At 64.4% G+C, this 17,328-nt stretch overlaps 4 protein-coding genes across 10 annotated transcripts; 1 reads left to right on the forward strand and 3 right to left on the reverse strand.

Annotated features, from left to right (window-relative positions):
* Positions 1-355: 355 nt before the first annotated feature.
* MORN4 (MORN repeat containing 4) lies at positions 356-3,971 on the forward strand. 5 transcript variants are annotated; one of them, XM_082053622.1, is made up of 5 exons: positions 356-440; positions 2,023-2,124; positions 2,256-2,370; positions 2,456-2,565; positions 2,729-3,971. In XM_082053622.1, the coding sequence occupies exons 2-5, from the start codon at positions 2,058-2,060 to the stop codon at positions 2,875-2,877; spliced, it is 441 nt and encodes a 146-aa protein (XP_081909748.1). In that variant the 5' UTR covers positions 356-440; positions 2,023-2,057; the 3' UTR covers positions 2,878-3,971. The 5 variants fall into 5 exon arrangements, with proteins under 5 accessions (XP_081909748.1, XP_081909750.1, XP_081909747.1 ...); XM_082053624.1 differs by having other exon boundaries at positions 389-440; positions 2,027-2,124; XM_082053621.1 differs by having other exon boundaries at positions 407-701.
* A 364-nt stretch (positions 3,972-4,335) lies between these two features.
* HOGA1 (4-hydroxy-2-oxoglutarate aldolase 1) lies at positions 4,336-7,408 on the reverse strand (the record flags this gene model as incomplete). Its single annotated transcript, XM_082053339.1, has 7 exons — positions 4,336-4,485; positions 5,051-5,184; positions 5,354-5,450; positions 5,623-5,757; positions 5,867-5,994; positions 6,064-6,192; positions 7,180-7,408. The coding sequence occupies 7 exons, from the start codon at positions 7,406-7,408 to the stop codon at positions 4,336-4,338; spliced, it is 1,002 nt and encodes a 333-aa protein (XP_081909465.1).
* Positions 7,409-8,125: 717 nt separating this feature from the next.
* ANKRD2 (ankyrin repeat domain 2) lies at positions 8,126-10,835 on the reverse strand. 3 transcript variants are annotated; one of them, XM_082052807.1, is made up of 9 exons: positions 10,537-10,835; positions 10,071-10,184; positions 9,824-9,985; positions 9,535-9,642; positions 9,279-9,377; positions 8,966-9,064; positions 8,746-8,844; positions 8,394-8,492; positions 8,126-8,307 (listed from the first exon to the last, which is right to left on the reverse strand). In XM_082052807.1, the coding sequence occupies exons 1-9, from the start codon at positions 10,603-10,605 to the stop codon at positions 8,203-8,205; spliced, it is 954 nt and encodes a 317-aa protein (XP_081908933.1). In that variant the 5' UTR covers positions 10,606-10,835; the 3' UTR covers positions 8,126-8,202. The 3 variants fall into 3 exon arrangements, with proteins under 3 accessions (XP_081908933.1, XP_081908932.1, XP_081908934.1); XM_082052806.1 differs by having other exon boundaries at positions 10,071-10,639; XM_082052808.1 differs by lacking the exons at positions 9,279-9,377; positions 9,535-9,642 and having other exon boundaries at positions 10,071-10,639.
* A 1,086-nt stretch (positions 10,836-11,921) lies between these two features.
* Positions 11,922-17,318, reverse strand: UBTD1 (ubiquitin domain containing 1). Its single transcript, XM_082053656.1, has 3 exons — positions 17,103-17,318; positions 12,957-13,184; positions 11,922-12,728 (listed from the first exon to the last, which is right to left on the reverse strand). Exons 1-3 carry the CDS (start codon positions 17,167-17,169, stop codon positions 12,343-12,345), a joined length of 681 nt encoding a protein of 226 aa, XP_081909782.1. The 5' UTR covers positions 17,170-17,318; the 3' UTR covers positions 11,922-12,342.
* Between the last annotated feature and the right edge of the window lie 10 nt (positions 17,319-17,328).

Below are 17,328 nucleotides of genomic sequence, written 5' to 3' on the forward strand. Positions count from 1 at the left end.
GCGGGCCTGGAGATCCCCACGCGCCGCACCGCTTCTCCATGGGTCCATGGGGGTTCCGCTGGCCCCTGCCGCGGGAGCTGTCGCCGGTGCCCCACACAAAGATGGCTGGGGAATGGGGGGGAGGGGACGGCAGCGCCCCCTGCTGCCCTTTACAAATATGGCGGCAGGGCGGAGGCGCTGCCCCGCTGCCTACACGCCCGAGAAGGAGACCGCCTTGCCCCACACAAAGATGGAGGCTAGCGAGGGCGTGCTGTGAAGCTGCCCAATGAGCGGCCGCGTTGCTAGCGGTTGCCGTGGAGACAGCCAACGGCGGGCGGGGATGGACGCTGGCGACATGGCACCGCCCGGTGGGGCGTGGGGCTGGCAGGGGAGGTGGCGGTGCCACCGCCCCTCGCTGGGACCCCGGTGGGGAGCGGTGCGGGCGGCGAGAGCGGAGCCAGGTGAGCGCGGGCCGCGGGTCCCTGCGCCGCCCGGCCCGCACCGCCCCCGGGCAGGCACCGGGCCACAGGTGCCCCGGTGGGGCGTGCGTGCACCGCTCCTGGGTGCGTGCACCCGGTGGGGCGTGCGTGCATCGCCCGTGGGTGCATGGACAGCGGGGCATGGATGAATCAGCCGTGGGTGCATGAACACAGCGGGGTGTCGATACAGCGGGGTGTGCATGCATCAGACGTGCAATCACCGCCCCTGGGCACGCTGCCCAGGTGAGGTGTGCATGTGTCCCCCGTGGGTGGTGGCTTAGGCAGGTCGTGGGCTCAGAGCGGCGGTGTGCAGGGCTCAGGCTGTGCTGCATGCATCGCCCGTGCTTGCTGTGGGTGCTGTGGTGTGGGTGTGTGCCAGCGAGGGAACATCCAGCTGCTGGGCAGGCTGGGTTGCTCACAGGATGAAGCTGCAGGTTCGGGCACAGGCCATGCTGATGGAGCGAGCCTTCCTCTGCAGCAGGTGCTAACGGTCCCCAGCAGCACCCTCTCCTCCTCTTGACACTGCTGGAGGTGTCCCCAGAGGTGCCGGCCAGGCTGCAGGCTGAGCCGGTGCTGAGCTCCTGGTCTCTGCCATCAGCAGAGAGCAGTGTTCAGTCGCTGCTCAGCATTGCTGGGGGCCATTTCTCCTCTGGACACAAAGCCCTTGCAAGTTCCCTGTGGTGCTCCTGGGTTCCATGTCTGGCTGGTTAGCGTGGCTCCACAGCCATCCCTCCAGGGATGCACAGCCCAGTGTGAGCAGGGATACCCCCTTTGAAAGCTGGGAGCCCCTTCCCATCTCACAGGCACTGCCTGAGCCACGCTGGGGGCTGCTGGAGAGGCAGTGCCCAGCCCACCTGCAGAGCTGTCTCCGTGCTGGTGCCTTCCCTGTGTGCTGGGGAGAGCTGCGTCACATGGCAGTGGCTGTGGGGGTGTCCACGGCTCCAGGGGCTGCTTCCTGTCAGCAGGCAGGTTTGCAAACCCTCACAGCCGACCATGGTGCTGGAGCCCCAGGGTTCTCTCTTTGCTGTCACTCCATCTCTGGGGGGTGAGCCAGGTCTGCCCATCCCTGTTGCTGGAGCTGGAAACCCCACAAGCTCTCTGCTCCCTCCCTTGAAGAGCTGGCACTGAGCACAGTCCAGCAAGCCCAAAAATACCTGTTTCCTCCAAAATGCCCATTTCCTCCTGGGGTTGCCCCGGTAGAGCTGAGCCTGCAGTTATGCAGGACCCCTCAGGTCCTGCGAGGGAACAGTGCTGGAGGCAACCAGCTCCTGCCATGCTTCTCTTCCAGTCACTTGCTCACATTTCATGGGGCTGTGACCCCCGTGGGCTCACATCGCTCTGAGCCCTGCAGTGGGGCGGGCAGCAACCTGAACCCAGTGGCTGGAGTTTCAGAGGAAGGGCAGGGTGGCCGTGCTCCTGGGGTCACCTCCTTGTCTGCAGTGTGCTCCAGCAGAGCCATCCGCAGGGCATACATGTGCCTCTGCACGAGCTGAGTGGACGTGGGGACTCTGGATGAGCTGGGGTGGTCCCGCTGCCCAGCAGCCACCCTCCATCTCTTTCCCAGCTAGCTCTTGCACTGCGCTGCTGGAGGCTGTCACCATGACCCTCACCAAAGGCTCCTTCACCTACTCCAATGGGGAGGAGTACCGCGGCGAGTGGAAGGAAGGTGAGATGGGGCAGGAGGGGACAGTGCTGCCTATGCCAGGGGCTGCACAGCCCCCACATACCTGCCTGGCACCACGCTGGGGCAGATCCTCCTTCATCTGTCCAGCACTGCCCATTTCTGCCCTTGCCTAGGTCGCAGGCATGGTGTGGGGCAGCTGACGTTTGCTGATGGCACCGCTTACATGGGGCACTTCGAGAATGGACTCTTCCATGGCTGTGGTGTGCTCACCTTCTCTGATGGCTCCAGGTGAGCGTGGCACCCCTGTGTGCACCCCCCCACGCATCCCCCCTTTCTGCAGGGAGCTTCTGCCTCAGGAATTCCTCCTCCTCAGGTACGAGGGGGAGTTTGTGCAGGGGAAGTTCAACGGCGTCGGTGTTTTTACCCGCTTCGACAATATGACCTTTGAGGGCGAGTTCAAAGGCGGGCGCGTGTACGGCTTTGGTGAGTGCCTGGCAGCATGGTGTGGGCAGCCGCAGGTCCATGCGGCCCCAGCTCAGCATGGCCCCATCCAGCATCTCCTGCTCTGCTTCCCCCGTCCCAGCCCTGGCCCCAGTGGGTGCTGCTCCCTGCCCCTTCGGTCCCAGCCCTTCCCTCCCCTGTCCAGGTCTCCTGACCTTCCCTGACGGTTCCCACGGGGTGCCCCGCAACGAGGGCTTCTTCGAGAACAACAAGCTGCTGAGGCGGGAGAAGTGCCCAGCCATCATCCAGAGGGCCCAGGGTGCCTCCAAATCTGCCCACAACCTGACAGCATGACGGTGCCCTGTGACGCCCTCCTGCCATGGTGGGGACCCCCCTACCAGGCACTGGCTGGTTCCGCCGTCCCTGGAGCAGGGATGTGGTAGAGTTGGGTGCACCTGTGCACTGTGCTCACTGGTCACCCAGCCTTGGTGGGGCCAGGGGTCCGCACCAAGCCTCCCTGCTGAACCCCTGCCAGTGGAGAGGACAGTGCCCCCTGCTCTCCAGCCAAGTGCCCCGGGGCAGCCATGGTGCCTTCCCTCTCTGGCTGTAGCCCTGACACCAACTGGAGCAGCTGGGGCTTGGCCCCTCTGCCCCTCAGGAAGGCTGCAGACCACCAGGGCTGCCAGCCTACACCTGGGCATGGAGCAGGGGTGTAGGGGCTGGGGCTGGGCCCTGACCCCACTGCCAGCGTGCCTTGGGCATGGGCTGCCAGCTGGACCATGAGCCTGCAGAGGGGCAGCCGCTGACCTGCTTTGCTATCCTGGTCCCAAGGCAGGGTGGGCACCCTGGGCACCCTTTGGCCTGCGCCCTCAGCTCTGGGTGACTGGCTATCCCCCACATGCCCTGGGAAGGGTGACATGGTGCCCTCAAAGGACCCAGCCTGGTCTCAAGGCCAGCCGATGGGCTGTGTCCCCCTCATCCCTGTGCTAGTCCAGTCTGTCCACTGCCCTGAGGACATCTGCAGCAGCAGCATCCCCACCAAGAGGAACTGGGAGTCACCCAGCCTGGCCTGTGTCTGCTGCAGGCTGGGGGAGGGCAGGAGCAATGGTGACCAAGGAGCAGGGTCAGCTGGAGTACAGGATGAGGGGCACAAGCAGGGCTGTGTGGGGTGCCAGGGCTGGAGCAGGGGGCCCAGGGGGGGCAGGCAGGGACAGGGGCATGGCCAAGGGGCAGGGAGGGTGGGCAGGAGACACACAGTTCCCCACTGTGTGCTCACCTTCCTCCCGCAGTGCGGTCTGGCTGGCCATGGTGTGAGGGGTTCCAGCAGCCCCCGCAGGCCAGTGCTGGGTCACTGGGGCCATGCCCTGCCAGTCTCTGCCTGGACCAGTCCGTGCCTTGCCGTGACCCTGCCTTGTGCTGCTGCCTGCACCGGCCTCAGCTCAGTAAACCACGTTGCCAAATGTCTGGGATGTGTCCTTTTTGTGGGGAGCCAGGACCGGGCGGGGGCTGCTTAAGCACGGGCAGGGCTGCAGATGCAGAAGGGAGGCAGCAGGTTTATTCCCAGCTCACAGCACAGGGATCCATCCCTTCCTAGGTGGTCATAGTGGGACCCTGGGTGCTGGTGGTGGTGCAAGCGTGGTCAGGGTGTACTGGGTGTCCCCCCCACTCACTCTGCCCAGGGCAGCCCTGTCCAGCAGGAAGGAGTGAGATGGGTGGCTTTCTCCTGGCCACATTCCAGTGTCCCTGCCACGTCCCCAGCTCCCAGGGTCCCTGGTTCCTGTGCCTTCCCATTGTGGGACGCGGGGAGACTCCTCACAACCAGCCGTTGGTGCTGAAGGTGCCCCTCAGCTCCTCAACCTGGGGGGGGGACAGTGGGGCCAGGGGTGCACGGCAGGGACCCCCGTAGTAGCCGAACCATTCCATGGCCTTCTTCAGTCCTGGGATCCCAAACCGGCGGGTAACCTGCGGGAGGGAGGGAGGGAGGATATGGGGGTTTGCTGGCTCCCATGGTACCCTGCTCCATGCCATCTCTGCTCCATGCTTGTCATCACTCCTGTCCTCCCTGACACGGGGCTGCCAGGCTGGGCAGGGTGCAGGGTAGCTGCATCCCCCACCCCATGAAGTGCCCACCATGGAGGCACAGACCATGGCGCTGCAGGGGAGCATCCCTGTGGCATGGCGGGCTCTTTGCAGCAGGGACAGGCCACTCCACAGTGTGGTTGGGGGCCCAGGGAGGAGCAGCATTTCCCCCATCACTCCCTATAAATAACTGGCAAGGATCCCATGGGATGTCAGGCAGGTGCCCGCTGCCAGCAGACATGCTGTTCCTGGCACAGCAGCGCTGGCATTTCCCATTCTGCCACCTCCAGCCCGGCTTGCCTGGCTGGCTGCATGCTGTGCCATCCTGTCCCCTAGACCACCGCTCCACCCTCCCCAGCCCCAGTGACCTCAATCCTTTGCCACCCCCAGCTCTGCAATCACACAGCAACTCTACCCCTCAGCATCCTGGGGGATGCTGCCTGCTCACCGCCGTGTTGGGCTCGATGAGCCGGTGCTGCAGGTCACGGGCCTCCTGCCATTGGCCCTCACGGCACAGGTGGTCCAGCTGGCACAGTGGGGCCCCCAGGACATTGGCGAGAGCACAGACCCCTCCAGAAGCACCTGGGGGCACCAGGTTACATTGGCATCCAGCTCAGCATACTGTGCCCAGCCAGCACCTCCCGGGCATCACTACCTCTTACCTTCCTGCCCCTGCCCAGCTGCCAGTCCCCACCAGTGCCCCCAGGGCAGCATCCCATGCCCCTGACCGAGCAGGGGCAGCAGCACCTACCCAGGGCATAGCTCGCCAGCAGGAAGCCAGCCGATCCCGCCAGCACCTGGAAATCCTCCTGCCTTGTCTTATGGACCATCAGCCCCATGCGGGTGATCTGGGAAGAGACCTACTGTGACCTGGGGCAGACATCACCCTATTCCCCTGCCACATGGCTCCTGCTGGCATCCCCAGGGTCCAGGGAAGGGCTGCATGTCCCAGCTTCCCATTCCCAGCCTGGGGCCAGGTTTGGTGGCAGCCAGCCCCAGGAAAAGCCCTGCCCCACTCACGTCCCCACCGCTGTCCTTGATCCCAAGGATATTGGGGTGCTGAGCCAAAGTGAAGACAGCCTCCAGGGGTAGGTCAAGACCAGTGTTGGCAGGGACGCTGTAGAGCACCACAGGGATGGGGGATGCATCAGCAACCTGCGGGCAGTGAGGCAGAGCTCAGCAGCTGGCATGGGTTGGAGATGTGCAGGACTCCCCATCCCACTGCCCCAGCCAGGGCTACCAGCAGACAGCAGCTACAGCTCACCTCCGTGTAGTGCTGGACCAGTGCAGCGCTGGTCATGGCCCCCCGGTAGTAGCAGGGTGTCACAACCAGTGCCACGTTGGCCCCTGCCTCTGCCATGCTGCTCGTCAGCTCGATGGTGGCCTGGGTGGCTGCGGAGGAGGCAGAGGGGTGAGGGATGACCAGGGGGGCAACATGTCCCCCGTCCTGCAGGCACTCACATTCGCAGCCGGAGCCAGCCAGCAGCAGACGGTCCCTGGGTAGAGCCCGGCGCACGCAGCTCACCACCTCCAGCCGCTCGTGGGGTGCCAGGTAGGGGTACTCCCCATTGGAGCCCAGCACCACCAGCCCTGAAACACAAGCATGAGGAGAGCAGTGCCTGGGCACAGGAGCAGGGTGCAGATGGGGTGGCCGTCCCTGCCTTCTCAGCACCCCACTCTTGAGTGGGCACAAGGAGCAGCCCGATGTCTGCATCCAGCAGCTCCCTTGGGGCAGGTGGCTCTTGCAGGTGCCCCACAATGCCCTGGCCTCCCCACAAGGGGCACATGTGAGTAAGTGCCCTCCAGATCTCTCCATCCCCCAGAAAACACTCCACACAGCACCACTAGTGAGGGATTTATTGGTGCCTGCAGCCAGACAGTGCCACCCTGTCCTTGTCTGGGGCACAGAGAGCCCTTCCTTGGGACACTGCCAGCACCACGGGCACAAGGCAGGCCAGCTCCAGCCTGGTGCTGCTGAGCTCCAGGGTACGAGGAGGGCTGGGTGTCCCCATTATCCTCACTCCCTTCCTTGCCCCTGAGCACCCAGTCAGGGCTCTGCAGCCCACAGTGTGCCCTTCCTCTCCTGTCCCTGTTCCTGCAGCCAGGCAAGCCCTAATGTGAGGCCTGGTCAGAAGAGAGGAGGCCTGGGGCACATCCCTGCCACCCCCGGCCTCTTCCTGCAGCCCCTCTCCTCCCACCCCTCCATCCTGGACAATCAACAGGTCCGCATCCTGCGGGGCTGCATCTGTGAGTGTGTGTGGGCGTGCAGACAATAGGTGCAAGCCCGCAGCTACGTGTGGAGGATGTGTGCAAGCCTGCACACAAGTAGAGTGTGCATGCAAGCATGCACTGGACTGTGGTGGGGATGTGCAAGGACACGCATACGTGCCTGGGCACTCGCTGTGCAAAGGGCCCCAGGTGGGTCACCCAAGGGCCTGCCAGCCCCAGAGCAAAGTCTGACTGGAGGCTGAGCACCCTTGGGAAGCTGGCAGGCCGCCTGCTGCTGCTGCACAGCCCCTGTGGTGGGCAGGGGTCTGGCAGAAGCCTGCGTGGAAGAGGGTAACGGGCAGCACTTACCTCGGAAGGGGATGCTGGCATAGCGGTGCAGGTTCCCCTCCAGCCGGGCGTAGTCCACCTCCCGTGTGGATGAGAAGGGGGTGGTGAGGGGTGGGAAGATGCCCCGAAGGTCGAGTGTGTGTCCATGTCCCGAGGGGGTGCTGAGCCCCCGGTGCTGCCTGGGGACTGCCTGGCACAGAGCTGCCAGGGCAGGCTGGAGGGGAGAGGCAAGGCGGACACCGAGCACCATGGTAGGTGGGTGCCACCCCGGCTGTGCCTCCTGCGCTGCCAAGGGGCTGTTAATGTTTGACGGGGCACGTGAGGGACCCACGACCAGGCTGGGCGGATGACACGGGGGTGGTGCCGGGTGAGCTCAGAGTGTTCTCTCAGCTCCAGGAGCCAGGCACAGGAGATTAGCACCCCTCCAAGTGAGTCCTGGCTGCCCCAGCTGTGCTTTTCCTTCTGTGTGCCAGCCCTGGCAGCCATCTTTCTGCCACCCACAGGGCCAGGCTGCAGGGCCTGGGAGGGACCAGGCATTGCAGGGGGTCCCAGGGCTGTAAGCAGGGTTCACCTGCTCTGAGTGTCAGTGTAGGGTCTCCTGTAAACAGGCGAGCGGGAGCATTTCTGGGTAGGGAGCAATGAGCACCATGCTCAGCAGAAGTGACCCAACCTGCAAAGGGGCTGCCATTTCCACCCAGGGATGGCTCCAGCAGGGAACCATGGCGGGACTTTGAAGCACTGCAATAAACCAGGGCATCACACAGCAAGGAGTCCTGCCCTCGAACCACTTGTTTCCCTTCCCCATGGTGTCACTGACACCCAAGTCCCTGTGCTAGGAGGCAGGGCACACCTGTGCTGCTGGATAACCCAGCTCCCCAGCTAACACAGCATCCCCAGCCCCATCACCCTTGGCACAGGCTGCTCAGTCCCACAGCCCCCAAGAGCCAAATGCTGCTCTTTGCTAGCTTTTATTGACATGGACAAGTCTCAGGTGGATCTGGATCCTTGGAGCTGAACCAAATCCCTGGTCCCTGCCTGGTGCTGTCATGCAGGAACCTCCGTCTGTCCCTGTGGCTGTTCCTTGGTCTCCAGTGCCTGACGTGTGTCCACTTGCCACTGCTGCACCAGGTCCGTTGGGGTCTTGCCAGCCTGCAAGAGCAGGCAGAGGGGCTGGGGCTGGGGTAGTGTGACACAGTGGGGCAGCAAATGGCCCCAGTGCTGGTCTCCCCATTCACCTGGTTCTTGGCCATCATGTCAGCCCCATGCAGGATCAGCATTTTGATGATCTTGTAGCGGCTGAGCCGTGTGGCGTCGTGCAGTGCCGTGTCACCTTCCTGTGAGAGACACAGCTCAGCTGAGGATTGTGATCCAGCTCCGAGGAGAGGCACTGCTGCCGGCTCCCTGCACACTCATCGTCCCAAGGGAGCAAGGGGGTGGTGCTCACCCCAGCCCTGGCTGTGACTGCCTGCACCCTGGGGCAGGGTCACAAGTGTGCCCAGACGTGCTGGGAGCCCCCAGAGGGGTGAGGCAAGGAAGGGGGGATGAGCTTTAACGCCCCAGTGCTGGCTGCACAGCCATGGCACTCACCCTGTCTGGCGAGTTGATGTCCACCCCGCAGTGGATGAGGTGCTCCACAATGTCGAGGTGCCCAGTCCGGGTGGCCACGTGGAGGGGTGTGCTGAGCAGCTTGTGGGGGGAAGGAGGTGCACACCACAGGAGATCGGCACCCATCCCTACTAACTCAACACAGGGCCAGTCCCGGCCTCGCCTGGCACAGCCCCATGCCCCTGGGATCTGCCCTGCACACCTTGTCCTTCAGGTTGAGGTCTGCCCCGCGGTCCTGCAGCAGCTTGACGGCGTCCAAGTGCCCACCCCGGCAGGCCCAGTGCACGGCAGTGCAGTCCAGCTGGGCACACAGAGCCATGTCACAGCACAGGACACCCCCAGCCTGTGTCTGTCCCCCACCCCAGCTGGTCCCTGTGCCCAGGCTGAGCCCTGCATATGGCCACCTTGGCAATGGGGACAGCACTGTCCTGCTGTGGGGACTCTGCTGTTGCTTCAGCTGCACCATGCCCAGAGGCTCAGACCAGCATGAAGCTGAGGGCAGGATCCAGCCTCACCCGGTCACTGAAGTCAACAGTGGCCCCGCTGTCCAGCAGCTTCTGCAGGATGTCCGTGTGTCCCTCCAGCGAGGCACGGTGCAGGGCGGTACGGTGGAACTGGGGGATGATGCACTGCGTTGGCAGCCAAATCCATCCCCCCATCCCAGCCCGGCTGTACCCCTATCCCAGGGAGGCCAGCCACCACCAGCAGGCCCAGGGGCCATGGTGGCAGAGTGCAGGCAGGGGATGGTCAGTGACTGTGGGGGACAGCTACCTCATCGCATGTGTCGGGGGAACCACCATCTGTCAGAAACTTCTCGATGACGGGCATCTTGCCCTGGACAGCAGCTCGCAGGAAGGTCTCTGGCTCTACTGGACCCTCCTGGTGGCAGGACAGGCTCAGGGCTGGGGCATCACAGGGGCACAGGAGAGGGGACAACACAGGGGGATCCTCTGCCCTGCTTCCTGGGGAGGTCCCCAGCTGGCAGGGTGACCCAGGGGCTGGTCCGTGGGTGCCCTTGTCCTAGTGGCCCCCTCCCTCATCCCAGGACCCCCCAACGTACAATCTCCAGGGGCTCGGGCGGTGGGGGGGGCTCAGGAGTGGCCGCCCGCTCCTCCCGGCGCTGCCGGCGCTGCTTGCGGAGCTCGATGAGGCGCTGAATACTCCCCACATCAATGATCTCCCGCCGCAGGTCCACTGAGCTCTTCCGCACCCGCTCCTGGCCCTGGGGAGGGACAAGCAACACCCCATTTGCCTTCTCTGCACCCAGCCACCCCTCAGCACCGTCCCCCCTGCCCTGACCCCCTCACCTTGACAGCCTCAAGGCCCCTGTTCCTGGGGCCACGGTGTTTCTCCTCCTCCAGCTCAGGTGTGCTCATCCGCTCCACGGCCGGTGGCTCCTGCACACCATCCTCTTTGAAGCGCTGGAGTGGCACAGAGGGGCTGCACAGTCCTGGCTGGGCACAGAGCAGCCCCACTACCTCCATCCCCAGCCCGCTGGTGCAGGTGGCTCTGGGCATGGCTCACAGTTCACCACAGAGGTCTCCACGATGCCTGGCAGTCTTGGGCTTGTGCTTGCCCACCTGTCCCGCTTGGCAAGCTGGGCACCTGCCCGCTGCTTGGCAATAGCTCCCTGTTTGGGAACCTGATGCCCTTGAAAGCCCTTGGCCACCTTGCTGCATCCCCCAGGGTGGCAGGGTTGGCATCAGATTCCTCACACCCGCGTCCCTAAGGGTGGACACGGCACAAGGCAGGTCCCCCTGCCTACAGACCCACCTTCTCCTCCTCCTCCTCTGCCAGTTTCTGCTCAATGAGCTCCTTGGCCCGCTGCACATCCAGCTCCATGTCTGCCTGCGGTGCACAGCGCTGTGCAGGATGCGTCCTCTTCTCACCACCACCTGGCTCCCAGAACTGCCGGCGGCTCCACTGGCCCTGGGGCTTTATGCTGCTGGCCCCTCCGTCCTGCAGCCCAAGGGCACCAACAGCTGTGGCTGCTCCACATGACTGGGGCAGCTTTGCAATGAGCTCACCCTCCTGCTTTCTGGTGGCCCTGGCTCACCTCCCCAGCCCCACACCCTCTTAAAGATACCCATTGCCCACCCGCAGGCTGCCCAGGACCCCTGTGCTGTGTGCGGGCAGCTGGGGTGTGCATAGCCCACAGCAGCCAGTCCAGAAAGGCTCAGCAGAGTGGGTCCAGGGTCACACAGGTCCTGTGCCAATGCACCCACCCTGGGCAGTCAGGATATTCCCCGCAGCTCCACTCACCCCATTCCCATGCAACCAGATGCTGCAGCACCCACCAGCAGCTCCTAGGGCTCCCTGGGGGGTTGTCACCAACCACAAAAGGATGTAATGTGCCTCTCCCCCCTCCCCCCGCCAAAATCTCTCAGGCAGCATGTGACGGTAGGAGCCACAGCCCCTCCATGCCTCTTTGGAGGATGATCTCAGGTGTGGAGCATCCTGAGCAGCCCTGCCAGGGTCCCAGTGGCTGTCCAGCCTCCCCCACTGTGCACAGGCAGCCTGGCAGCGGGGCTGGCCTCACGTGGGGCAGAGCTGGCAGCTATTCCTGGCAGCAGGGACATTGTTCAGCCTCCTGGGCTTTGCTCTCCCCCTTTGTAAGATGAGGCTGGTGCTGGACTGTGCTGGGACAGTTAATGCGCTGGGCACCGTCCCCCAGCACAGGACCTGAGGGAAGGACAGACAGGGACACATCACTGTCACCCTCCTGGGAAGTCCCCAGGGCCACCCTTGGGTGCCCTGTCCTGTGGGTGACACAGTCTCCGTCTGCAGAAAGGTGCCATTTTTGCCAGGACAGGCAATGGCAACTGCAAAAGTGACCTGGGACTATTCCCCTTTCCAGGGTGTCCTGCATGGCCCCTGCACAGGCACAGGTTGAAACCTCCAGAGGGACCACTGGGACAGGGAGGTGGTGGCCCTGGGCCAGCAAGCAGCTGGATGGGACAATGCTGGCAGCACTGGGGCAGGGTCCAGGCAGGCAAAGAACCGGGACTGGCAGGACAGGGTCAGAGTGGCACCAGGGAGCAGAGCTGCGGTGCCTGGGCTCTCCTCGGCCATCCTGTGCCCATCCTGACAAGAGAGGATGGGGACAGGAACCTCCTGTTGCTGCAGGTGACAACCAGCGCCCCCCGCACCAGGTCAGAGGAAGGATGAAGAGGCTTTATTGATAAATACAGACTATGTACAGAGGGGAGACATCTCCACCCAGCCCAGCACCCCAGGGCCTCCTGGCCAGGGGGAGCCAAAGCCCAGCAGGTCATGGCCTCTTCCCAACAGCACAGCCCAGCAGCAGGTCCCTGGCCATACTGACACCCCCAGAGACATTTGGTCTCAAACTTCCTGCAGCAAATGCGGTGTGTGCCCATGTCCCCGGCCCAGAGGGCCCACCATGGCAGTACCAGTCCCATGCAGCCCTTCTTGGGGAGTCACCTGAGTGGATGGCAGCCTGTGGGGAAGCAGCAGCTGTCCCTGCTCTGGCAGGGCTGGGACACAGCACAGGGCATCGCTGGAAGTGCCGCTCTGCCCTCCAGCCCCCTGCCCTCTCCCAGCAGCCGGTGCAGGGAGTCAGTTCCTGGGTTGCACGGGCTGGTTGACGATCACTTGCACAACATAATCCTTCTGGATCTTGGTCTCCTGCAGCCGTGTGCGGTCAGTGAGCAGTTTGCCTGAGAAGAACCAGCGCTGCCAGGCCACGTTGATGCCCTCCTGTGCCTGGAGTTGCTTTTTCAGCTGCCCAATGGTGTCACTCATGCTGGCGCTCAGCCGCAGGTCCTTGCCAGTGGAGAGACGCACCTTGAGGGCGAACTCCCGTCGAGTGTTGGGCAGGGGCTCAGCTGGCTCCGCCACCTCCTCCTCACTCCGCTCCAGGATCAGGTTGATGGGAGGTGCCAGGCAGTAGACAGGCAGCTGGTACCGGTTGCCCAGCTCATCGTAGCACTCCGTCAGAGACCCTGGGGATGGCAGGATGAGATGCTGTGGGTAAGCATCTCCATGGACCCCCCAAATGGGGATGGGACCACCCCAGGCAGCTGGGCAGAGACCATCTTGCCCACCTTGGCTGGGCCGAGCTGCATGGATGGCAGCTGGGAACCCCTCTCCTCTCCAGCCTCGGACTCTAATGTGCTTGGATGTGGGGCACTTAGCACCCACCCCACCCACAGCCCAATGCCATCCCTCACCGTGGGGCAGGGTGATGCTAGCTCCATCAAGGATGGCCTGGGCCAGGCTGTGGTCGTTGACCTCTACAGCATAGGCAGCTGCCTTCAGGGCATCCCAAATCTCCTTACGACCCTCGAAAGCAGGTGCTGTGTCCCAAAACTCGTCCCGCTTGCTGCGCAGCTGCCCGTCTGTCATGGGGTAGTCACTCTTCCACTTGGGACGCTCCTTCTTCAGGGGTTCATTGCGGCCTGTGAAGTGGGGGGATGCTCAGCTGAGAGATGGGGTCCTCCTTGAGCCCAAGTTCCCCATCTCCCCATCCCCATGAGTCCTGGGGATCCCTTTGCACCATGCACAACAGTGCCTGAGTGACCACCCTGCCCAGCACAGGATAGTCTCCAATGCAGCCAGAGGGAAGTCAGCTAAAACTAGCCCTACCCAAGGTCCCACTAGCCCCACCGCCGCTGCCCCACCAAGTGACATTCTTTGCCCCACAGAAGGGGCACAGTCTCTTGTCCCCATGCTATGAGGACCATGGCCCTGCCCCATGAGGTGGCTGCAGGGCCTTGGGGGCCTTTGAGGCAGAGTAGTATTTATAGCTTGGCGAATTAGCCAGGGAATAAGCCGTTGAGTCAGAGTGGGAAGGGGATTACAGGGGCTGAGCTGGAGCCCGGGCGGGGGGGCAGGACTTCTCCATCCTCTTTGCTCACCCCAGAGTGGCAGGGACCAGCTCTGGGCAAGACAGCAGGCACATGGCATCCAAAGCATCAGAGGGCATCAACAGTGTGGAGGGCTGCCAGCCTGCAGCAGTCCCGGCGATGGGCTGAGCTGAGCAGGCTGTCCATGAAACAGCCCCCAACCACGTCCCCAGGGATGACCAGCAGCCCAGGGCACAGCAGCAGAGGTCTGGGCCACCCGCTGTGCCAGCACCACACCACCATGCCAGCCCCACACCAGGCTGTGGTCCCGTGGGAACAGCCCTGTCCCGTTGGGCCCACGGCTGGGCCGGAAGCATGGGGCAGGAAGGAGCTGTTGTCACTCCCAGCTGAGCAGGGGACAATGAGTGACAACAGCTCCTTCCTGCCTCCCCTCTCCCTGGAGCAGCCAGCCGGCACCCTTCCTGCGGAGACGGGACATAGGGGACGTGGAGCCCTAGCCGGGCAGGAAGGACGCCTGTGCCCGCACAGTGACCTGCCAGGCAAGGCAATGCCACACACCCCAGCTGCTGGAGACAGTCATCACTGCCAGCTGAGGGCTGAGCCACATCCCCCAGGCAGCTTTTCCTGGGCATGTGTGTGGTGACACAAGGCACTACATGACCTTTTGTATCAGTCCTGTTCCACCCCATCCAAGACCACTGGAGCCAGCACAGCACCCAGCCCAGAACTGGACACAACACGTGGCATCAAACTGGGCATCCCTAAGGGGCACAAGAGCTCAGCTACCCCAGGGCTGGATGCTGAGCATCCCTGATGGGCAGCATCCTGCCTGCGCCGGCATCCCTGGAGTAGCTAGGCCAGCTGGCTGCAGCCAGCGCTGCCGATTCAGCAGTCAAGGTGCTGGGCAGGAGGGATTTGTAGCACCGCAGGACAGAGCAAGGTCGGAGGCAGCACCTGCCCTGGGAGGGCAGCAGAGCAGTGGTCATGGCCAGCCTGAAGGACACGGCCAGGACTGCATCTCCAGGCTACTTCGTCCACCAAGCCAGGGCACCTTTACAGAAGGACTGTCATGAGTGGCAGGACTCCCAGCCATAACTATTCCCTCAGCTTCACTCATGGCAAAGGAAAGAGGCTGGCCCAGGCAAGGCAGCAGGAGCAGCACCGCCGGGCCTGAGTGCAGCTGTCCCATGCAGGCAGGCGTGCCTGGCAGCCTTGTCCAGGTAGGCAGGGGCTAAGCCTCATCTATTTATTGCTGCCGCCCAGCCAGGACCCACAGAATCTAATCACCTCCTGCTGCTCTATTCCTGGCCCCTTGTGCAACCCTCCGCCCCGCCTGCCACAGCAGCACCGCCGGACAGGTCTGGCCACTCACTGTGCCCGGACTCCAGCCAACAGGATCTGGCCGGCAGCCTGCCTGCCGCCTGCCCTGTGCCTGCAGCATCCTGCCTGTGGCTCAGCCCCGCTGCGGTGCTCCAGTGTGGGGATCCCCAGGCAGGAGGATGCACCCCGGAAGCTCCCCTGCCCTGGGGTTCGCTCCCTGTTGGCAGGAGCCCCAGGAGAGCCAGGCAGCCCCAGCCAGCAGGTCCTGGAGGCTGGCTCAGCCCCAGAGGAGATGCCAGCCAGATGGAACATGACACTGCTTCCAGCAGTTCTGGCTGGTCCCCTCCTGGGCCAGGTGGAGTTGGGATGCTGCGTGCCACTGGCATTCCTTGCTTGTCCTGCTGCAGCAAGCTAGCCACCCTAGGGACAACGCTGTCAGCTGCTGCAGGGAGCCTTGGCAGGACTCCTCTGCAGGGGGTCGCATGAGCCCCAGCCAGAGCAGGAGCTGGCCAGGCAGGTGGGCTGCTTAGCAGAGCCCCTGCAGCAGCAGAGGTGGGCAGGCAGAGCACCCCTCCCTACTGACAGCAGGTCCTCATGTGCTGGGACCTGCCAGGCTGGGGCAGTGTCCCCATACTGCAGATGAGGGCAGCTGCAGCCTTGTTTCATCCTCTATCACCTCCTGAGCAGCTCCCATGGTCTGGCGGCACCACACAAGCAAGGGCAGGAGCCAGCCTGAGCACCCTGGCAGGAGGGACACACTGCAAGAAAGTGGTAGCAGCTGCCAGGGGCACAGAGGCACCAGGAGGGGACTGTGACCCATCCCAGGAAGGCCTGGCAAGGAGTGAGCAGTGGTGATGGAGACACAGGCCCTGCAGCCAGCTGTTGCCTGGCACAGGAGGGGACCACTCATCCAGATGTTGGGATCTGCCCCCCCCAGCCACAGCAGCCCCGAGTTATGAAGCAATGGCCCCACACCCCTATCAAGCTGAGCAAACAGCAGCTGCAGACCCCAGAACTCACTGACACCTGCAAGAAAGCACCTGTGCCCCTGGGGGCCAGAGCGTGCCAGGGTGTGGGGCTGCAGCCCCAGGGGGAGCAGGGCTGCCGGCTCCAGGGGGGCCATCACCCTGACCCAAGCCAGCAGGGCATTCTCAAGGCAGGCTTGCACGGTGGGGACAGCTCTGCATGGGCAATGGGCACAGCTGGACCCAGCTGCCACAGCATCTTGCACGTGTTGACAGAGCAGCGGGCACCATCCCACAGGAAAACGTCCCTCCCTCCCGCTTGCATCCCAGCTGCGGGCGAGGGCCGGGCGTCCCGTCCCCGGGCACACACTTCCTGCTCCTCCTCTCCCGCCGCCTACCACCACTTTGCCAAAAACACAGTAATTACCGGCTGCTATTGTACCGGCCGGGGAGGTGAGCGAGGGGAAGGCAGGCGTGATTCACCCCGCCGGCCCACGTTCCCTCCGCCAGCAGGTAGCCGTGCCCATCTCCGTTGCCTCCGGGACGCCCCAGAGCAGCATCCCGGGGAAGTGAGTGCCTCACAGCACCGGGGTATCCAGCTGCTGGTAACTCCGGCGAGCCGCGGGGCTGCACCGGCCTCCCCTGCGCGGCCGCTGCTCTCCGGACCGGGGCAGCCGCTCCCCGCTCGCCCCATGGCCGGGTCCCCGGCATCTCACGAAACCCCGGGGCAGCGGGGACGTGGCTGTCCCCGTCGGCAGCAGCCCGATGTACGGGTAGCACCGACACTTGAAAGGCAAGATGCAGGCAGGGTCCCAGCAGTTTGCAGGACCCGGCATGGCAGGGTACACTGCCGAGTCCAAACCGGGGACACCCATCGTCCTGCAGGCCGCTCGGAACATCCCCTCCCGGGAAGAACCGGGGCCGGCAGCGCTGGGCAGGACACGCCGTTGCTTCCCGGCGCTGAACCTGCAAACCCCCCGGGACGCCGGGACGGGAGCGGCGGTACCTGCCGACTCCCGGCGCCGCGCACCGGACCAGAACCCCCGGTGCCCCGGAAGCCCCGGGGGCACAGAACGGCTCCGAGGGTGTTCACGGGACAAACCCCTGCGCCCACAGACTGCGCCCCTCCGGTGACCACGCTCCCCCATGCCCACCACCCCCACCGGTACCCACGATCCCGTGGGTGCCCACGCGAGACGGCCCCGGCAGGCTCAGCCCCCCTCACCTGCTCGCTTGCGGGGGTTCCCGGCGGCGGGCCGCTCCCGACGCTGCCGCCCCACGCATCCGCCCATGGCGGGACTCAACGGCAACGGCGCTCGGCATGGGGCCGGGCCGGCGCTGCGCCCGACAGCAGGGCCCGGCACCGTGCAGCTGCGCCGCCCGGCTCTGAACACCGGGGCCGCCCCGCCGCCGGAGACACCCGGCGCCGCGCCCCGCCCCCCCAGGTGCGC

Source organism: Streptopelia decaocto (genome assembly GCF_964273445.1).
Source record: "Streptopelia decaocto genome assembly, chromosome: 5".
Taxonomy (NCBI): Eukaryota; Metazoa; Chordata; class Aves; order Columbiformes; family Columbidae; genus Streptopelia; species Streptopelia decaocto.

What these genes read in the sequence shown, in the direction of transcription:
- MORN4 (XM_082053620.1), top strand. Translation starts at nt 586, where the DNA reads ATGGACAGCGGGGCATGGATGAATCAGCCGTGGGTGCATGAACACAGC. An exon ending in CCGCGGCGAGTGGAAGGAAG is followed by an intron (nt 2,125 to 2,255) that starts GTGAGATGGGGC and finishes GCCCTTGCCTAG; the next exon opens with GTCGCAGGCATGGTGTGGGG. An exon ending in CGGGCGCGTGTACGGCTTTG is followed by an intron (nt 2,566 to 2,728) that starts GTGAGTGCCTGG and finishes TCCCCTGTCCAG; the next exon opens with GTCTCCTGACCTTCCCTGAC.
- ANKRD2 (XM_082052806.1), bottom strand. Translation starts at nt 10,280, where the DNA reads ATGCCCAGAGCCACCTGCACCAGCGGGCTGGGGATGGAGGTAGTGGGG. An exon ending in CTGTTGACTTCAGTGACCGG is followed by an intron (nt 9,065 to 9,278) that starts GTGAGGCTGGAT and finishes CTGTGTGCCCAG; the next exon opens with CTGGACTGCACTGCCGTGCA. An exon ending in ACCTCAACCTGAAGGACAAG is followed by an intron (nt 8,845 to 8,965) that starts GTGTGCAGGGCA and finishes TCCCCCCACAAG; the next exon opens with CTGCTCAGCACACCCCTCCA.
- UBTD1 (XM_082053656.1), bottom strand. Translation starts at nt 17,169, where the DNA reads ATGGGCGGATGCGTGGGGCGGCAGCGTCGGGAGCGGCCCGCCGCCGGG. An exon ending in GAACCCCCGCAAGCGAGCAG is followed by an intron (nt 13,185 to 17,102) that starts GTGAGGGGGGCT and finishes CCCACTTCACAG; the next exon opens with GCCGCAATGAACCCCTGAAG. An exon ending in TAGCATCACCCTGCCCCACG is followed by an intron (nt 12,729 to 12,956) that starts GTGAGGGATGGC and finishes TGCCATCCCCAG; the next exon opens with GGTCTCTGACGGAGTGCTAC.